The sequence below is a fragment of the Terrapene carolina genome, unplaced genomic scaffold (assembly GCF_002925995.2).
Source record: "Terrapene carolina triunguis isolate 2854851 unplaced genomic scaffold, T_m_triunguis-2.0 Scaffold431, whole genome shotgun sequence".
In the NCBI taxonomy this organism is placed as follows: domain Eukaryota; kingdom Metazoa; phylum Chordata; order Testudines; family Emydidae; genus Terrapene; species Terrapene triunguis.
Window position 1 is genome coordinate 746,639 of NW_020664782.1, and position 17,570 is coordinate 764,208.

At 47.8% G+C, this 17,570-nt stretch overlaps 1 protein-coding gene across 1 annotated transcript in view; it reads left to right on the forward strand.

The window, feature by feature from the left end:
* Positions 1 to 593: 593 nt before the first annotated feature.
* Positions 594 to 17,570, forward strand: part of SEMA4F (ssemaphorin 4F) — a 101,944-nt gene continuing 84,967 nt past the window's right edge. Inside the window, exons 1-2 of the mRNA XM_024200482.3 lie at positions 594 to 734; positions 10,949 to 11,012. Coding sequence (XP_024056250.1) covers positions 594 to 734; positions 10,949 to 11,012 — 205 coding nt within the window. The remainder of the gene's footprint in view (positions 735 to 10,948; positions 11,013 to 17,570) is intronic.

The window sequence follows — 17,570 nt, forward strand, 5'->3', positions numbered from 1 at the left end:
TCATTTGTGTCTACACTCCAGGTTTTCTTTAAAATTTCTCTGTTACCACCTGTTCAGTTTCCTGTTGGGAGCAGCATGGATACCATAGGGCAGGGCAGGCTCCTGCAGCCCCAGACCTTCCCCACTGTGCCAAGTCCTGCTTGGATCAGTGCTCAAGAGCACAGTGCTAAATGCCAGCACTCTTGGGAGCCCTGCTTGCATTAGCAAACACACTGTCCGTCCCACTGAGGGGCAGGGAGGCTAGGGGTGAAATGCCATTGCAGACCAGGCTGGTGAGTGCTGTGTATCTGCCTCACCGGGTCTCTGGGCAGTGGCAGGCTGAGAAGTGCAGCCTAGTGGTGGGGCATGCCACTGATCCATGCACGTGCGTGTTTTCAGGCGGTGGGGCAGGGGAGTGCAGCTAAAATTGTGCACTCCCTTCCCATCTGGGTCTGAAGCAGCGGGTAACTGTGGATCCCAAAGCGGAGTGCATTCTTGGTGACCCCACTCACCTGGCTCGCACTGGTCAGCGTGTGTGGTGCTGGGTTAGGCCTTGCCTACTGCATGCCCAGGACAGACCGTGTGCTTGCTCTCTGATTGCAGAGGTCCAGCAGATGGTTCATCGCTTCTCCCAGGAGGCCATTTCCAACTACAGCATCTTCCTGGTGGCCCCGCAGACCAGGACTCTGTACGTGGGAGCCAAGGACGCCATCTTTGCCCTGCCTTTGGAGTCAATCAACCAGCCTGCCAAAATGGTGAGCACAAGACCCCAATCCTTTGGGGCCGTCTGTAGCAGGATGGGTGCATGTGGGGTGTGATCACACTTGAGGTTATTTGGGCTGGCAGGGTGAGTGTGTAAATGAGCTGCATTCGAATGGGGGAGGTGCGTGTCTGAGCCGGGGTGGAGTCTATCTGGGTGAATTTCAGGAGATGCAACCAGGGAGTCATAGGGACTGGGGAATGTGGATGGGGGGTGTAGGCCTGCATTGTGTACATCATGGAGATTACTGAGTTCTGTGGCACTGTCCATGGGTGCATTGCTGTGAGGGTGGGTAGGGGGTGCGGGTGCGCAGGGATGATACACTCGGGGTAGAGGTGCGTGCGGGGCTGTTGCTGTTGGGGGGTATGATATGAGTTTGGAGATGAGCTCTTGGGTGCTAGTTACCCCCTCCCCCACTGACTGAGAAGATTAAAGCAAATTAAATGCGTAGTCCAAAGGTGCCTAAAACCAAACAACCGCACAACATAACTCTGGACCCATCTGCCAGCAGCACAAACAGCTCTTACAGGACTGCACCACTGCAGTGAGGGAGGCCAAACAAGCTGCCTGCTCCTCCACAGTCCATGAGGCAGAATCGTGGTCAGCAGGGCAGTTTCACTTAGTGAACTGGCTCATCAACCAGCCTGCACAGCCTGAACCCAAGCACTGATTGCTGTGGCGAGCTGTCTGCACACTTTGCTGGTAGGTCAACTGAAGATGAAGGGAACTGACCCCAGCCAGATCATATTATCCACCCCATAACCCCAACTGAGAGTGGCCCCATCAGACATGCTGAAGCTCAAGAAGTTCTAACAATATTAGAGCCTAATGGAGGATCTAAATAGCATAGCTGCCCACCGTTACCACACAGATCTTTATAAGCAAGCACATTTATTCTTAAGGTGAAAGCTTTACAGAAAAAAATACATTAAAAAAAGAACCTAAGCACATGCTAATAAGCTTACAGAGATCACACCCCACCCCAATTCCAGCACAGGCTCTGGTAGGAGTCAGTCCTTCAAACCCCACAAAAGGGTGTTTTGGTGGTTAACAGTTCATAACAGTTTTAGCTCAGAACAGGCACCCCCATGAATCAGTTAGTCTTACCTTTATACAGCTTAGGCCTTTGATTTTTCAGATTCCAGGAGCAGGTAATAGTAGACAGTGGTTCCCTCCTCGGGGTGTAGCTTCAAAAGACTGGATTTTTGCATACCCAGAGGAGGGAATTTGTGTTCATCTTCCCCTAGATGTTCCCCAGACAAACCACTTGACACTGTCCAGAAGTTCATTCTTGTCAGTCCCATTGTTCAATACAGTCCTTTGAAGTTCATAACACTTTCCAGGGCTCACATCCTGTGTCCCCTCCTAGAGAGGTCACGTACAATCCTGGCCCACAACACACAACCTTTGCATTTAATATAATGGACACCAAAGATACTTAATATGATTTTTCCAGGATATTGCAGGGAATGGCCATATTTGTCACAGCCAGTATTAAAACATCTTTGGAATGTCTAAATATTATAGATAACTTCCTAACTCAAAATGTGTTCCTTCCAGTATGGGGAATTCTATATTAGACCTCATCTTGACAGATAAAGAGGAACTGATCACAGAACTAAAAATTAATGGTAGCTTCAGTACCAGTGATCATGACTTGATCACACTTATAATGTGCAAACAGAATAAAGTCTGCCACTGCCTCCTTCCTCTGGTGACGTCTGGCCCTCCTTTTGTCCCCCACTTCATGTGCCCTTCTGCAGTGTTGCCAACTCTTTTATGAATTTACTATGAGTCTCATAGTACTTGGTGGCTTTCATAATGACCCAGCTCCTGGAGACAAGTGAGTATGTGAGAGACTTGGCTGGCATTTTCAGAAAGTCCGTTTGTAGCCCTCAGGGTTTGGAGAAAAGTTTGCAAATGTGACATATGCTTGAACAGCTCAGAAACCAGAGAGAGCAAGAGCTCAAACTTGGCTTAAAAATCATGAGTTTTTTAATAAAATAATCTCATGACTTCTTGAGGCCTGGGTCATGATTTTTCAACTCCTGGGTGTGGCAGTACTGAAGATGTCACAATTTTGCCCTCTCTCCGTCCATCTCCCAGCTCTCTAAGACCTGCAAGACCCAGCACTGCTGTCTGCTGGCAGATTCTCTCTCCCCCTCCCCGCCCCCATTATCCACACCACGATCTTTTGGGGGCTATATCAAGTATCTTCTGCCCTGCCACTTCCAGCCACCACCTTCCCACTCCCCCTCCATCAGGTCTTTCTCTCCCCTACACCCTCCTGATAGCTCCTCCCTGACCACGTCCCTCTGACTTTGATGCCTGGATCTCCCTCTTCTTCAGGGCCATCACCCTCCTCTCGAGGTCCTTGTGCCAAACACAGCAATTTCCTGCAATATCTTTGAAGTATCTCATTGAATTCATTTTTTTTCTTTGGAGTCTATTCATTAAATGCAAAGGTTGTGTGGTGTTCAGGATTCTGCTGGACATCTCTAGGGGGAATATGAGATGTGAGCCCTGGAAAGTGTCATGAACTTCAAAGGACTGTATTTGAACAATGGGACAGACAGGGTCAAGTGGCTTGCGTGGGGAATATCTAAGGGGCGGTGAATGCAAATTCCCACCTCTGTTTATGTAAAAACCCTCCCTTTTGAAGCTATGCCCTGATTACCTGCTCCTGGAATCTGAAGATCAAAGACCCAAGCTACACCACTACCCCGATATAACGCTGTCCTCGGGAGACAAAAAAATCTTACCGCGTTTTAGGTGAAACCGCGTTATATCGAACTTGCTTTGATCCGCCGGAGCACGCAGCCCCGCCCCCCCAGAGCGCTGCTTTACCGCATTATAGCCGAATTCGTGTTATATCGGGGTAGAGGTGTATATAAAGGAAAGACTAACTGATGCCTGGGGTGCTTGTTCTGAGCCAAAGCTGTTATGAACTTGTAGCCCCAGGAAAACTCCTTTGTGTCATTTGAAGGACTGACTCCTCCCAGAGCCCTCCCTGGAGTTGGGGGTGATCTCTGGTAAGCTTATTAGTGTGTGTAGGATCTTTTACTGTTTTAATGTTTTCTCTGTAATCCTTTCACCTTAAGACTAAATGTACTTGCTTAGAAAGAGCTGTGTGGTAACTCAAACTATGGGCACTTACGCTGTTTGGAGCCTCTGAAGAGAAAGGAAAGTGGGCACTGGCCTGTTCAGGCAGGCTGGCTTGCTAGGGATATGCAGCGCTCTTATAGCCCTGTTGGTCCCAGGATTTTAGAGGACAAGGTGGATGAGGCAATATTTTTATTGGACCAACTTCTGTTGGTGAGAGCAGGTCTGGGAAACTAACTCAGAGTGTCACTGCTGGGAGTAACGCGGTGTAGACGGGACCATGCAGCCTGAAAAACCCTGGTCAGGAGATGTGGAGAAGTGCGGGTCTCTGCCCAAGAGAGGTGACAACTGAGGAGCTGTGAGCCTACAGTGGGTTTGCTCAAGGGAGCACAGAGGAGGAACACAGGTGCAGTTGCCCTGAAGTGTGACAACCCCATCTCACCTAATAGCCTTCCATCTCCTCTTTCTTGCCTCCTCTCACCCCTCAAGGCTGGATCAAGTCAGCCACTTGCCCAGCCAAGCACATCTCCATTTCTGCATTGCCCCTCCGGCCACTGTCTTGTTTCCATTAGCATTGCTCACCATCCCGGTGATGGGGCCTCTGCACATTCCAGTCCATTGATGTCCACGACCTCTCTGCAGGTCTAGCTCCCTCCTCCACTGAGTGTTGTAGAATCCCTCTACCCAGGGGGATACAAATGCATTTTTTTTTTTTTTACTTAAATACTTTTTCTAAAAACACTTTAAAATTTAATTTGAAATGATTGCAACCTATACTAGGGCCTAGACTTACTCTAATTGATATAATTTAAATAAAATAATACTCATGCAGTATGTTTGCTGCCGAAGTTTTAAAGAAAGTTAAAGCCCTGAACTGGTGGAAGTCACTGGCTGAGCACCTGGAGCCAAAGTTCACGGAAGTGCTAAACCAGCAGGTTCAGAGAGAATATTTGCTTCACTTCAGTTTATTCAACTAGTTCATTCAAGGTTGAGAAGCTGATTGGGAGTTGAAAAAGCTGGACCACTTGTTTTCTTCTTTGAGTGACTGCACATGTCTGTTCCACTTAGGTGTATATGTACTCAAGCCGGAGAGCTTTCTGTAGCAATACCTGTCTGGGGGGGGGGGGGGGCACATGCCCTGTGCTTCCTCATGCCTTCAGCCAAGGATATAAAAGGCAGAGCTACCCTGAACCTCCCTCAATTCCTTCTCACTGCTTTTGGCTACAAGTTGGAGCTGCTTGTAAAGATTTTCACATTTTTTTGCAAATAATGGATAGTAGTTGGTGTAAATAGTTAGCATAGATAGTGGTTCTCTTTGTTTTGTTGGTTTTGTCTCTGCAATGGGGTGTACAGTAACTCCTCACTTTAAGTTGTCCTGGTGTGACAAAGCTCTGTCCTAGTCTCTGTGGGTCCTGCGTTTCCTGATGGATTTTGCTAGCCTCAGAGGCTCACTCTGACCCTCCCCTTAACCCTTCTCTCTCTAGAGACAAGGGTCACAGGCTACTGAGCCATTTTCATCATAAGCCAGCGAGGGAGGGGAGAAGAAGCTATCCTCCTTTGCACAGTCTCGGTTGTCTCCCAGTCTCAGTGATTAATCAGGGGGCAAAGGGGGGGAGCCCAGGCCTGCCCTCTACTCCAGGCTCCAGCCCAGGGACCCTAATAGGATCAGCTATGGTAGCTGACTTTTTAGGAACAGGACACGTACAATTCCCTGGGCTACTTCCCCACAGCAGCCCCCACTTCCTCAAGCTCCACTTCACCCTTACCTCAGCGCCTCCTTCCTTGTACCTAGTATGGTGTATACAGCTCAGTCTCCCCAACAGCACAACTTCTCACAGCTCCTGTCATGTGCGCCCACCTGACTAACTGGGAGGCTATTTAACTAGTTTCAGCCAACCCTTGATTGGCTTCAGGTGTCCCAATCAACCTAGCAATCTCCACTGCCTTCTGGAAAGATCTTAATTGGCCCCAGGTGTCTTAATTGACCTGGAGCAGCTGCCATTTACTTATCTTGGTACCAGGGATTTGTTTAACCTGGGGCTAATATATCTATCTCCCATTACTTTTCTATAGCCATCTGGCCTTGCCCCGTCACACTGGTTAACGTTGTTTCGTTGCTGATCAGTTAGGGAACATGCTCATTTAAAGTTGTGCAATGCTCCACTCTTACGTTGTTTGGCTGCCTGCTTTCTCCACAGCTGGCAGCCTCCCTAGGCCCCCCCACCCCACACACACACAGCGCCTCCCACCCGCCGGCAGACCCCACAGAGCAGTGCCTTCCCCCTCCTCCCCCCGCCCGCGGCAATCAGCTGGCTTGTGGCGTTTCGGGGGGAGGAGCGAGGACTCGCCGCGCAGGCTTCCCCTCCCTCCCCTACCTCCCCAATGTCGCAAGCCAGCTGATTGCCCTGGGCGGGAGGGAGGGGGAGCCTGCTCGCCAAGTCCTCGCTCCTCCCTCCTGCACCCTAAACACCGCAAGCCAGCTGATTGCCCCAGGCAGCAGGGAGGGGGGAGGACTCGGCACGCCTCCCCCCTCCCTCCCCTGCCTCCTGCCGGCGGCAATCAGCTGGCATGCGGCGTTTAGAAGGGAGGTGAGGGAGGGGGAGAAGCGAGGACACAGTGTGGGAAGTAAAGGGGGAGGAGATGGGGGGAGAAGAGGCAGGTCAAGGATAGGGGCTTCGGGGAAGGAGGAGAGTGGGCGGGCTGAGGGTTGAGCCCCCCCGCCCCGCCCCTGGTGCTTGCAGAGTAGGGGAAGCTGCCGCTGCTGTGCAACATGCTTCTCCTAGCCTACAGCACCTTCAGCCTCCTTGCCTGCGTCATCTCCAGTGCCAGTGGGCTGCACCTGTGTGGGGTAAGGCAGGGGCACCTCCCAACTATAGTACAGTACTGTATGTACAGTATGTTTGTAAACACACAGCACGTGCACACTACTCCCCCCCCCCGCAGCGTAGTATTAAATTGCTTGTTTAAAATTGTTTAAAACTTATACCTGTATTAAATTGCTTGTTTAAAATTGTTTAAAATATATATAATGCCTTTTGTCTGGCAAAAAAAAAAATTCCCTGGAACCTAACCCCGCCCCCCTCCCATTTACATTACTTCTTATGGGGAAATTGGATTCACTTAACATTGTTTCACTTAGTCACATTTTTCAGGAACATAACTACAACGTTAAGTGAGGAGTTACTTTATTAGGACCAGAGGCCCCCTGCTGGAGGCCTTGTGGTCCTACCACACCCCGTCTCAGAAAGGAGCAGTGGAGGTGAGTCCTCCAAGCTGACCAGAGCAGCTGTGTGGGATGCAGTCAGTCAGAAAGAGGCTGCAGAGAAGCAGCCAGTTAGGGCCCAGAAAGCTCATATAAAAGGAGCTGCAGGGCCAGTGAGAGTCAGTCTGCTGGCAGAGACCGGAGGAGCAGGAATTTGCTCCTGGGTGGGACTTACCCTAGGGCTGAAGTCTCATTTAAGGGAGAAGATGAGGGGCTGTGGGGAGGCGGCCCAGGGAAACAGTAGCAATTAGTTATATGGACACAGCAGGGGGCTGCTACTTGTACGGTCTCTGGAGTTGGGTTGGGACCTGGAGTAGTGGGCAGGCCTGTGTTTCCCCCCACCCCATCAGCCACAGGTGGAGTGGCCTAATCCCAGAGAGGGGAATTTGTTTAAGCCCTGAGGAAGGGAGTTAAAACAGGCCCGGAAAAGGGGCTGAATATTGAACTTCGATACACCTGCAGGGGTCATGGTGGATTCTCCATCCCTGACAGTTTTTAAATCAAGAGTGGATATTTTTCCAGAAGGTATGCTCTAGGAATTAGGTTTGGGAGGTTCTCTGGCCTGTTGTACAGGAGGTCAGACTAGATGATCGCAATGGTCCCTTTTGGCCTTGAAATCCATGAATCTGTGACCAGCAGTTTCGGCTCAAACACTCTCACTGGCTAACCTGCTGTTGTGTTGTAGGTAACGCCTGACCCCCCCCCCAAATTGACAGCTCATTCTCAAAGTGCCCAAGCAACTTCACTGGCCTTCTTAAGGAATGTATCTATACTGGACATTTGCAAAGCGGCAACTTGGTTGTCAGCACAGACCTCCACTAAGCATTATGCTATTGCTTGAGCCTCTAGAGCTGACTTGGGCTTTGGGAGAGCAGTGCTGCAATCCCTTTTCAAATATACTCCAAGCTCTGCCTATTCCCCCCCCCCTTCCCATCCCCCTCACCCCAGATTACTGCTTGAGAGTCACCTAGGTGGAATGGACATGTGCGATCAATTGAAGAAAGGTTACTTGCTGTGTTGTAACTTGTTCTTTGAGATGTTCTTGCACGTGTCTGTTCTACCACCCGCCCTCCTTTCCCTCTGCTTCAGAGTCTATTTCATTGCTATTCCAGTGCGAAGGAGCTGAGGGAGGGTCAGGGTGTGGCTGCCCCTTGTATTCTTGGCTAGAAGCATAAGGAGGTGCAGGGCACATGCTCTGCCCCGGCAGGTACTGCTACAGAGAAAACTCAGGTTCAAATGCACACACCTGAGTGGAATAGACATGAGCAACACATTTCAAAAACAATGGTTGCAAAACAGGAAAGTAACTGATTTTCCTCCTTTAATGTATGGATAAAAATGAGATGTGAGAGGATGAGGTCTACTAGTTTGAAAACCTTGAAGGATATGGTGACCAGAAACAAGAGTTCAATTCACTAACTACAGATTGTTTCCTTTGTTTAATAAGTCAGTTTTAAATGTAAAACATGTGTTGATGATCTGATTTTTTTTGGTTATTTATCCTGCACATTTAAGGTAGTTTTATTTAACTAATAAATTATTTTAAATGCTGTTTTTGTGTATTTTAATTTAATTTGACTTTCCATCTAAATAGAGCTTGACACAAATCAAGTGGGGGAAAAAGTCAGTCTTGTTACATATGCATCATTCACCATTTTCTAATATCATAAAAAAGTAAAATATTTTGAAACTGAATAAATGTAAGTTAATCTATATAATTGCTTAAATAAGTGTGTATTGATATAGTGTATCCTCCTGGTTAGCAAAAAGTGCCAAATTTAGTGTAAAGGCTATATTTAGTTGCAAATGATCAACATGTTTTAATGGCTATAAGCCAGTGATGATCAACCTTTCTTTAGGAAAATAACTAAAGTACAAAAGCAAAAAGAGATTAACATGGGTGATTTAACTCAATCCCCCCTGCCTTTGCCCCAATGTCCTGTGCACATCTCTCCCACAGCAAAGCCCATCCCTCCTCTTCCACTCCTGTGGTGCCAACCACTCTGGGGAGAACTTCACAATTGCACAGACAAATTCACTCTCTCCGCCTCGGTCTCTGCAATTGGCAGTACTCTTGCAGACATTTGACCCTGTTGCCTACTCTCAACCTAGGACTTACCTCCCCGCTCTCTACATGATCTTGTGAGACGGTTGAAAGGAAATGATTCACTGTGAGGTCCCTCAGTCACTTTCTACCTCTAGCTCCTCCGCATTGACCTCAACCCCTCCTGGCTGCTAAACTCCCTCACCGCTGCTTCCTGCCCTCTTCTTGGACAATACAAACATGCTCTGGTCTCCATTCCCCTTGTCATGCCTCCGGCTGCTCTGCCCCAGTTCCATACTGGATCCCCTTCTCCCAGTTCCTGATGCTGCTGTCACCCCGGCTTCATGTCCAGGCCTTGGCGGGACTCTTGTCCCATCCTCCTTGACAGCTCAGTTGCTTTTGGCACCATCAATTGCACTCTCCTCCATGTATCCTGTCCTCCCATGGCTTCCACAGTACTATCTTGTCCTGGATCCTCCTGCCTCTTGGCTACTGCTCCTCTCCCTCCCTCTCTCCATGGGACTCCATAGTGCTCGACCCTGGACTTTTCTCTTTTTTTTTCTCCTCCCTTTTTTTTTTTTTTAAACACCTTCTTGCTAGGTGACCTCGTCTGCTGACCCAGCTTCAGCTACCATCCTTGCGCAGATGTCTCACAGATCTTGCTGCTCTGCTCCTGCCTCCCTCCATCATTCGCACACTTCAGCCCATCTCTCTGTCTCACCTGCCAAAACCAAGCTCCCGATCTTCCCTTGAAAACACCCCATCCTACCTGTCACGTGATTGTCACCTTAGACGCCTTCCTCTCCCCTCACACCCAGACTGTTTTTCCTAAATAACACCTCTAAGATCCAGCCTTTTTCTCTGTTCACACTGGGAAAACCCTCCTGGCCCCTCTCCACCCTTATGACTGCAATTCCCTCCTCTCCAGCCTCCTGGACACTCACCCCACACCTCATGCACTCTGCTCCATTCAAATGCAGCTGCTGGGATCATCTTACTGGCCAGGCACTTGGAAAAACCTACCCCTTCCACAAGTCCCTCTGCTGGCTCCCCATGTTCTACTGCATCAAATCAACTTCTTTGTCCTCCCCTTTGGCTCTCTTCCGAGCCCTCTCCCATACCCCCGCTTGTCTTCTTTCTCATCTTATTGTTGCCCCCCTCAAACTCCAATTTGTCCGCCTGTCGGGCAGCTTCTCACACTGTTTTCTCCCCACCACCACGACATTTGTAGCCCCCTCAAGATCTACTCCTGCACTCTGAGTGTTTTTCCCAGACCTAAGCAAGAGCTCTGTGTAGCTCAAAAGCTTGTCTCTCTCACCAGCAGAAGTTGGTCCAATAAAAGGTATTACCTCACTCTCCTCGTGTCTCCAATACCCTAGGACCAACACAGCTACAGCAACACTGCATACAGCAGCTGTAAGCAGTCAAGCAATTAACTATGGATGGGCTGAGTCTGAGCTGGGGTAAAGGGTTCTTATTTAAAATATATGCTCTGGTTCAAATGGGAATGATTGTGTTGATGTTCTCTGGCCTGTGTTGTATAGGAGACCAGACTAAAGGATCACAGTGGTCTGTTCTGGGATTAGACTCTGTGACAGTGAAGGTGTCCATGTTGGCTTTGGCTGCTCTTTCCTCCTGTCTCTGTTTGTCAGCTGCTTGGGCAAGGAGTGTCTCCCCAGTGTCTGTGCAGTGCCCAACAGGGTGGGCTCCAGTCCTGTGTGCAGCACAGGCAGTGCTGAGGGCGGGTATCCTGCAGTGCTGGAAGGATAATTGACATTGAAGTTTCTTGCTTTTTTTTCAGATCTCCTGGGAAGTGCCTAAGAATCATCGAGATTCCTGCACAAGGAAGGGGAAAAAAGAGGCAGGTACCGGGGTAGGGCAGGGCTGTGGGGCAGCCCCTTGTAGTTCTTTTCACAGTATGCTGGGTCACCAGGCTGTAGGCTCTGAATGTATGCAGAAGGAGTCTGAGTCAGGACCATGTTCTAGACTGCTTTCCTCCTCCCAGGGGCTCCAGGGCAATGTGTGGGTCACATTTGGTACTAAAACAGCAGCCTCTGTTCAGTATGACCTTTGAGGAAGAAGGCCGTCCTGGTTACAAAACCTGCCTGGTTTAGAGGGAAGACACCTACAAAAATACAATATATAACACATGGAAGAAAGGGGAAATTGATAGTAATGAATGTAAATAGTTGCAGTTGCAGTTGGGGAGGTTTAGGTTGGATATTAGGAAAAACTTTTTCACTAGGAGGGTGGTGAAGCACTGGAATGGGTTACCTAGGGAGGTGGTGGAATCTCCTTCCTTAGAGGTTTTTAAGCTCAGGCTTGACAAAGCCCTGGCTGGGATGATTTAGTTGGGAATTGGTCCTGCTTTGAGCAGGGGGTTGGACTAGATGACCTCCTGAGGTCCCTTCCAACCCTGATATTCTATGATTCTATGAATTATAGTAAACTGATTAGGGAAGTACAATGTCACAAGGAGAAATCTATATGGCCAGCCGATTTAAGGGCAATAAGGAGTTCTTAAAATATATTAGGAACAAAAAAAATCCTGACAATGGTAATTCAGTAAAGGCCAAACTATTCAGTAAATATTTCTGTTCTGTATTTGGGGAAGAACAGATGATACAATCTCATCATACGGTTATAACACTCTTTCCATTCCAGTTGTATCTCTGGAAGATGTTAAGCAGAAGCTGTTAAAGTCAGATATTTTTAAATCACCTGGTCCAGATAAAACTCTTGGATACAAGTTAAAAGAGCTGGATGAGAAGCTCGCTGGACCATTAATGTTGATTTTCAGTAAGTCTTGGAGCACTAGGGAAGTTCCAGGAAACTGGGAGACAGCTAATGTGGCAATTTTTAAGAAGGGGAAAACAGGATGACCTGGGTAATTATAGGCCTGTCAGTCTGATGTTGATCCCAGGCAAGCTAATGGAGTGGCTGATAGAGGGCTCAGTTAATAAAGAAGTAAAAGAGGATAATATGATTAAGGCTGCGAGTTTGTCACGGAGGTCACGGAAGTCACGGATTCCATGACTTTCCATGACCTCTGAGAGTTCTGCAGCAGCCGGTGCGCCTTGCCTGTGGGCCACCTGAGCAGCTCAGGCAGCCCCCTGGGCCAGTCGCACTGGCCGCTGCTGGAGCAGTCTCGGGCCACCGCTCCCCCCTCCCCCAGCACCTGGCCACGCACTGCCCCCTGCCTCCTCCAGCACCCGCGGTGCCTCTGGGCTGCCCTCCCCCACGCCCCCCAAGATTTAGTCAAGGATATATAGTGCAAGTCATGGACAGTTCACGGCCATGAATTTTTGTTTACTGCCCGTGGCCTGTCCATGACTTTTACTAAAAATACCCGTGACTAAAATGTAGCCTTAAATATGATTAATGCTAATCAACATGGATTTATGGAAAATAGATTCTGTCAAACTAATGTGATTATTTATATATATATATATATATAATTTTTTTTTTATACGAGCTCACAAGCTTGTTTGCTAAAGGTAATAGCATTGATGTAATACACTTACATTTCTGTAAGTCATTTGACTTTGTGCTGCATGGCATTTTGATTAAAAAAAAACTAGAACAATATAAAATTAAGATGGCACACATTAAATTGATTAAAAATTGGCTAACTCATAGGTCTCAATTTAATTATAAACAGGGAATCCTCATCAAGCGGGTGTATTTCCAGTGGGGTCTCACAGGGATCAATTCTTGGCCCTTTGAAGTTTAACATTTATATCGGTGACCTGGAAGAAAACACAATGATCACTGATAAAATTTGCATATGACACAAAACATGGGGGAGTGGTAAATGAGGAGGACAAGTCACTGATTCAGAGTGATCTGGCTTCCTTGGTAAGCTGGATGCAAGCAAAGAATGTGTGTTTTTAGTACAGTGAAATGTAAATGTATGAGAACATAAGAATGGCCACATTGGTTCTAGCCTCGTATCCTGTCTCTGAGAATGGTCTCTGCCAGATAGTTCAGAAGGAGTGAGCAGAACAGGGCAATTGTCAAGTGATCCATCCCCTGTCGTCCAGTTCCAGCTTCTTGCAGTCAGAGGTTTAGGGACACCCAGAGCGTGGGGCTGCGTCCATGACCATCTTGGCTATAGCTATTGATGGACCCATCCTCCATGAATTTACCTAATGGTTTTTTTAGAACCCAGTTATACTTTTGGCCTTCACAACATCCTGTGGCAACAAGTTCTGCGTGTGAAGAAGTAATTCCTTAGTTTAGTTTAAAATCTGCTGCCTATTACTTTCATTGGGTGACCCCCTGCGGCTTGTTTTGTGTGAAGAGATAAATAACGCTTCCCTATTTACTTTCTCTGTGCCATTCATAATTGTATAGACCTCTATCGTATCTCTTCTTTTTCTCTTTTCTAAGATAAGCAGTCCCAATCTATTTAATCTCTCCTTATATGGAAGCTGTTCTGTTCCCCTAATTATTTTCATTGCCCTTCAGTGTACCTTTTCCAATTCAAATACATCTTTTTTGAGATGGATTGACCAGAACTGCATGCAGTATTCAAGATGTGGGCGTAACATGGATTTACATAGTGGCATTATGATGTTTTCTGTCTTCTTATCTATCCCTTTCCTAATGGTTCCTAACATTCTGTTAGCTTTTTTGACTGCTGCTGCACATTCAGTGGATGTTTTCAGAGAACTATCCACAATGACTCCAAGATCTTTCTTGAGTGGTAACAACTAAATTAGACCCCATTGTCTTATATATGTAGTTAGGATTATGTTTTCCAATGTGCATTACTTTGCAATCCTCAACGTTGAATTTCATTGCCACTTGGTTGCCCAGTCACTCAGTTTTTTGAGAGCTTTTTGTAACATTCTGCTAGTGTTTTTGGTATTTTTGATGCATCTAGGAACAAAGAATGTAGGCCATACTTACAGGATGGGTGACTCTGTCCTGGGAAGCATTGATTCTGAAAAAGATTTGGGGGTCATGGTGGATAATCAGCTGAACATGAGCTCCCACTGTGATGCTGTGCCCAGAAGAGCTAATATCCTTGGATGTACATATAAACACTGAAAACTCAAGTAGGCGCGGAGAGATTATTTTACCTCTGTTTTGCACTGGTGCAACTACTGCTGCAATACTGTGTCCAGTTCTGTTGTCTACAGTTCAAAAAGGCTGTTGATAAATTGGAGAGCGTTCAGAGAAGAGCCACAAGAATGATTAAAGCAGGGATTCCCAAACTTTTTGCTGGCATAACCCCATTTTAATTACCGTATATACTCGATCATAAGCCGGTTCGTTTATAAGCCGACCCCTCCCAAGATGGATAAATAAAAATGGAAAATTTTTATGACCCGTTCATAAGCCGACCCTATAATCCAGGGGTCAGCAAACTTTGGCTCCTGGGCCATCAGGATAAGCCACTGCTGGGCCGAGATGGTTTGTTTACCTCGAGCGTCCGCAGGCACGGAGGTAAAACTAAGTAAACAAAGTGTCCCGGCACGCCAGCTGCTAACCCTGACGGGCCGGGACAGCAACTGGTGGGGAAATTTTTTGGGGGGGAGAAGCTGGGAGTCAGGGGAGCAACCCCTGTGACCACCTCCCACATGACCCCACCCCTAGCCCAGGACCCCCACACTCTCCCCATCCCATCCCTTCCCACCTTATCTGGGGAGGGCCAGGGGAGGATGTCTCTGGCCTGGCTGGAGCTGCTCCACGGTCGCAGCATGTTCCAGCGGGCTGGCCCGTGCTCCGGCGGGCCGGACAGCGTGGCCATAGCCTGCTCTGGGGGGCGGGGAGCTGCAGCTGCTTCAGAGGCTGGTGGGGAGAGCAGCATGGCCAGAAGCGGAGAAACTCTGGCCCTGCCTCTTCCCTTCTGGCTCGGCTGGCTGTGCTGCCTCTCCTTGCTCCCTCTGTTGGGGGGAGGGGCTGTGTCCCACATCTCCCTCTCTATACCCGTTCATAAGCCGACCCCCTTCTCTGGTGCTTCCCTTTTTTTACTAAAAAAAATTCAGCTTATGAACGAGTATATACGGTATTTCTTCCCGGGACCCCAGACAGCATGGAAGATGCCATTTTGTAGAGCAAAATGTTGCCCTCCATACAGCGTGACCTCTCACACACGTTCTGCACAGTAGAGATTGCCATAACCCTATTTGCTGATGGTGTGACCCCATTTGGGGTTGTGACCCACAGTTTGGGAACCACTGGATTTAAGGATTAGAAAACATGCATTATTGTAAGAGGCTGAAGGAACTCAATATATTATCTTAACAAAGAGAAGGTTAAGGGGTGACTTGATAAAGGCTTTAAGAATCGACATGGGAGAGCTGGCTGTATTTTAGAGAATCCTTATTGAGGTTGCAGGAACAAACCATCCTGATGTGTAGAAAGAATAGTAAATATGGCAGGCAACCAGCTTGGCTTAACAGTGAAATCCTTGCTGACCTTAAACGCAAAAAAGAAGCTTACAAGAAGTGGAAGATTGGACAAATGACCAAGGAGGAGTATAAAAATATTGCTCAGGCATGCAGGAGTGAAATCAGGAAGGCCAAATCACACTTGGAGTTGCAGATAGCAAAAGATGTTAAGAGTAACAAGAAGGGTTTCTTCAGGTGTGTTAGCAACAAGAAGAAAGTCAAGGAAAGTGTGGGCCCCTTACTGAATGAGGGAGGCAACCTAGTGACAGAGGATGTGGAAAAAGCTAATGTACTCAATGCTTTTTTTGCCTCTGTCTTCACAAACAAGGTCAGCTCCCAGACTGCTGCACTGGGCAGCACAGCATGGGGAGGAGGTGACCAGCCCTTTGTGGAGAAAGAAGTGGTTCAGGACTATTTTTAGAAAAGCTGGATGAGCACAAGTCCATGGGGCCAGATGTGATTGTAGAGCCATTATCTTTGAAAACTCATGGCGATCAGGGGACGTCCCGGATGACTGGAAAAAGGCTAATGTAGTGCCCATCTTTAAAAAAGGGAAGGAGGAGGATCCAGGGAACTACAGGCCAGTCAGCCTCACCTCAGTCCCTGGAAAAATCATGGAGCAGGTCCTCAAGGAATCAATTCTGAAGCACTTAAAGGAGAGGAAAGTGATCAGGAACAGTCAGCATGGATTCACCAAGGACAAGTCATGCCTGACTAACCTAATTGCCTTTTATGACGAGATAACTGGCTCTGTGGATGAGGGGAAAGCAGTGGCTGTGTTATTCCTTGACTTTAGCAAAGCTTTTGATACGGTTTCCCACAGTATTCTTGCCAGCAAGTTAAAGTAGTATGGGCTGAATGAATGGACTATAAGGTGGATAGAAAGCTGGCTAGATCGTCGGGCTCAACGGGTAGTGATCAATGGCTCCATGTCTAGTTGGCAGCCGGTATCAAGCGGAGTGCTCCAAGGGTCGGTCCTGGGGCCAGTTTTGTTCAATATCTTCATTAATGATCTGGAGGATGGCGTGGATTGCACCCTCAGCAAGTTTGCAGATGACACTAAACTGGGAGGAGTGGTAGATATGCTGGAGAGTAGGGATAGGATACAGAAGGACCTAGACAAATTAGAGGATTGGGCCAAAAGAAATCTGATGAGGTTCAACAAGGACAAATGCAGAGTCCTGCACTTACGGTGGAAGGATCCCATGCACTGCTACAGATTAGGGACTGAAGGGCTAGGCAGCAGTTCTGCAGAAAAGGACCTAGGGGTTACAGTGGACGAGAAGCTGGATATGAGTCGACAGTGTGCCCTTGTTGCCAAGAAGGCTAACAGCATTTTGGACTGTATAAGTAGGGGCATTGCCAGCAGATCGAGGGACGTGATCGTTCCCCTCTATTTGACATTGGTGAGGCCTCATCTGGAGTACTGTGTCCAGTTTTGGGCCCCACACTACAAGAAGCATGTGGAAAAGTTGGAAAGAGTCCAGTGGAGAGCAACAAAAATGATTAGGGGACTGGAACACATGACTTATGAGGAGAGGCTGAGGGAACTGGGATTGTTTAGTCTGCAGAAGAGAAGAATGAGGGGGGATTTGATAGCTGCTTTCAACTACCTGAAAGAGGGTTCTAAAGAGGATGGATCTAGACTGTTCTCAGTGGTACCAGATGACAGAACAAGGAGTAATGGTCTCAAGTTGCAGTGGGGGAGGTTTAGGTTGGATATTAGGAAAAACTTTTTCACTAGGAGGGTGGTGAAGCACTGGAATGGGTTACCTAGGGAGGTGGTGGAATCTCCTTCCTTACAGGTTTTTAAGGTCAGGCTTGACAAAGCCCTGGTTGGGATGATTTAGTTGGGGATTGGTCCTGCTTTTAGCAGTGGGTTGGACTAGATGACCTCCTGAGGTCCCTTCCAACCCTGATATTCTATGCTTCTATGTAACAAATATTTAATAATGGGCTCTTCAGTTTAGCAGAGAAAGTTATATCATGATCCAATGGATGGAAGCTGAAGCTAGACAAATT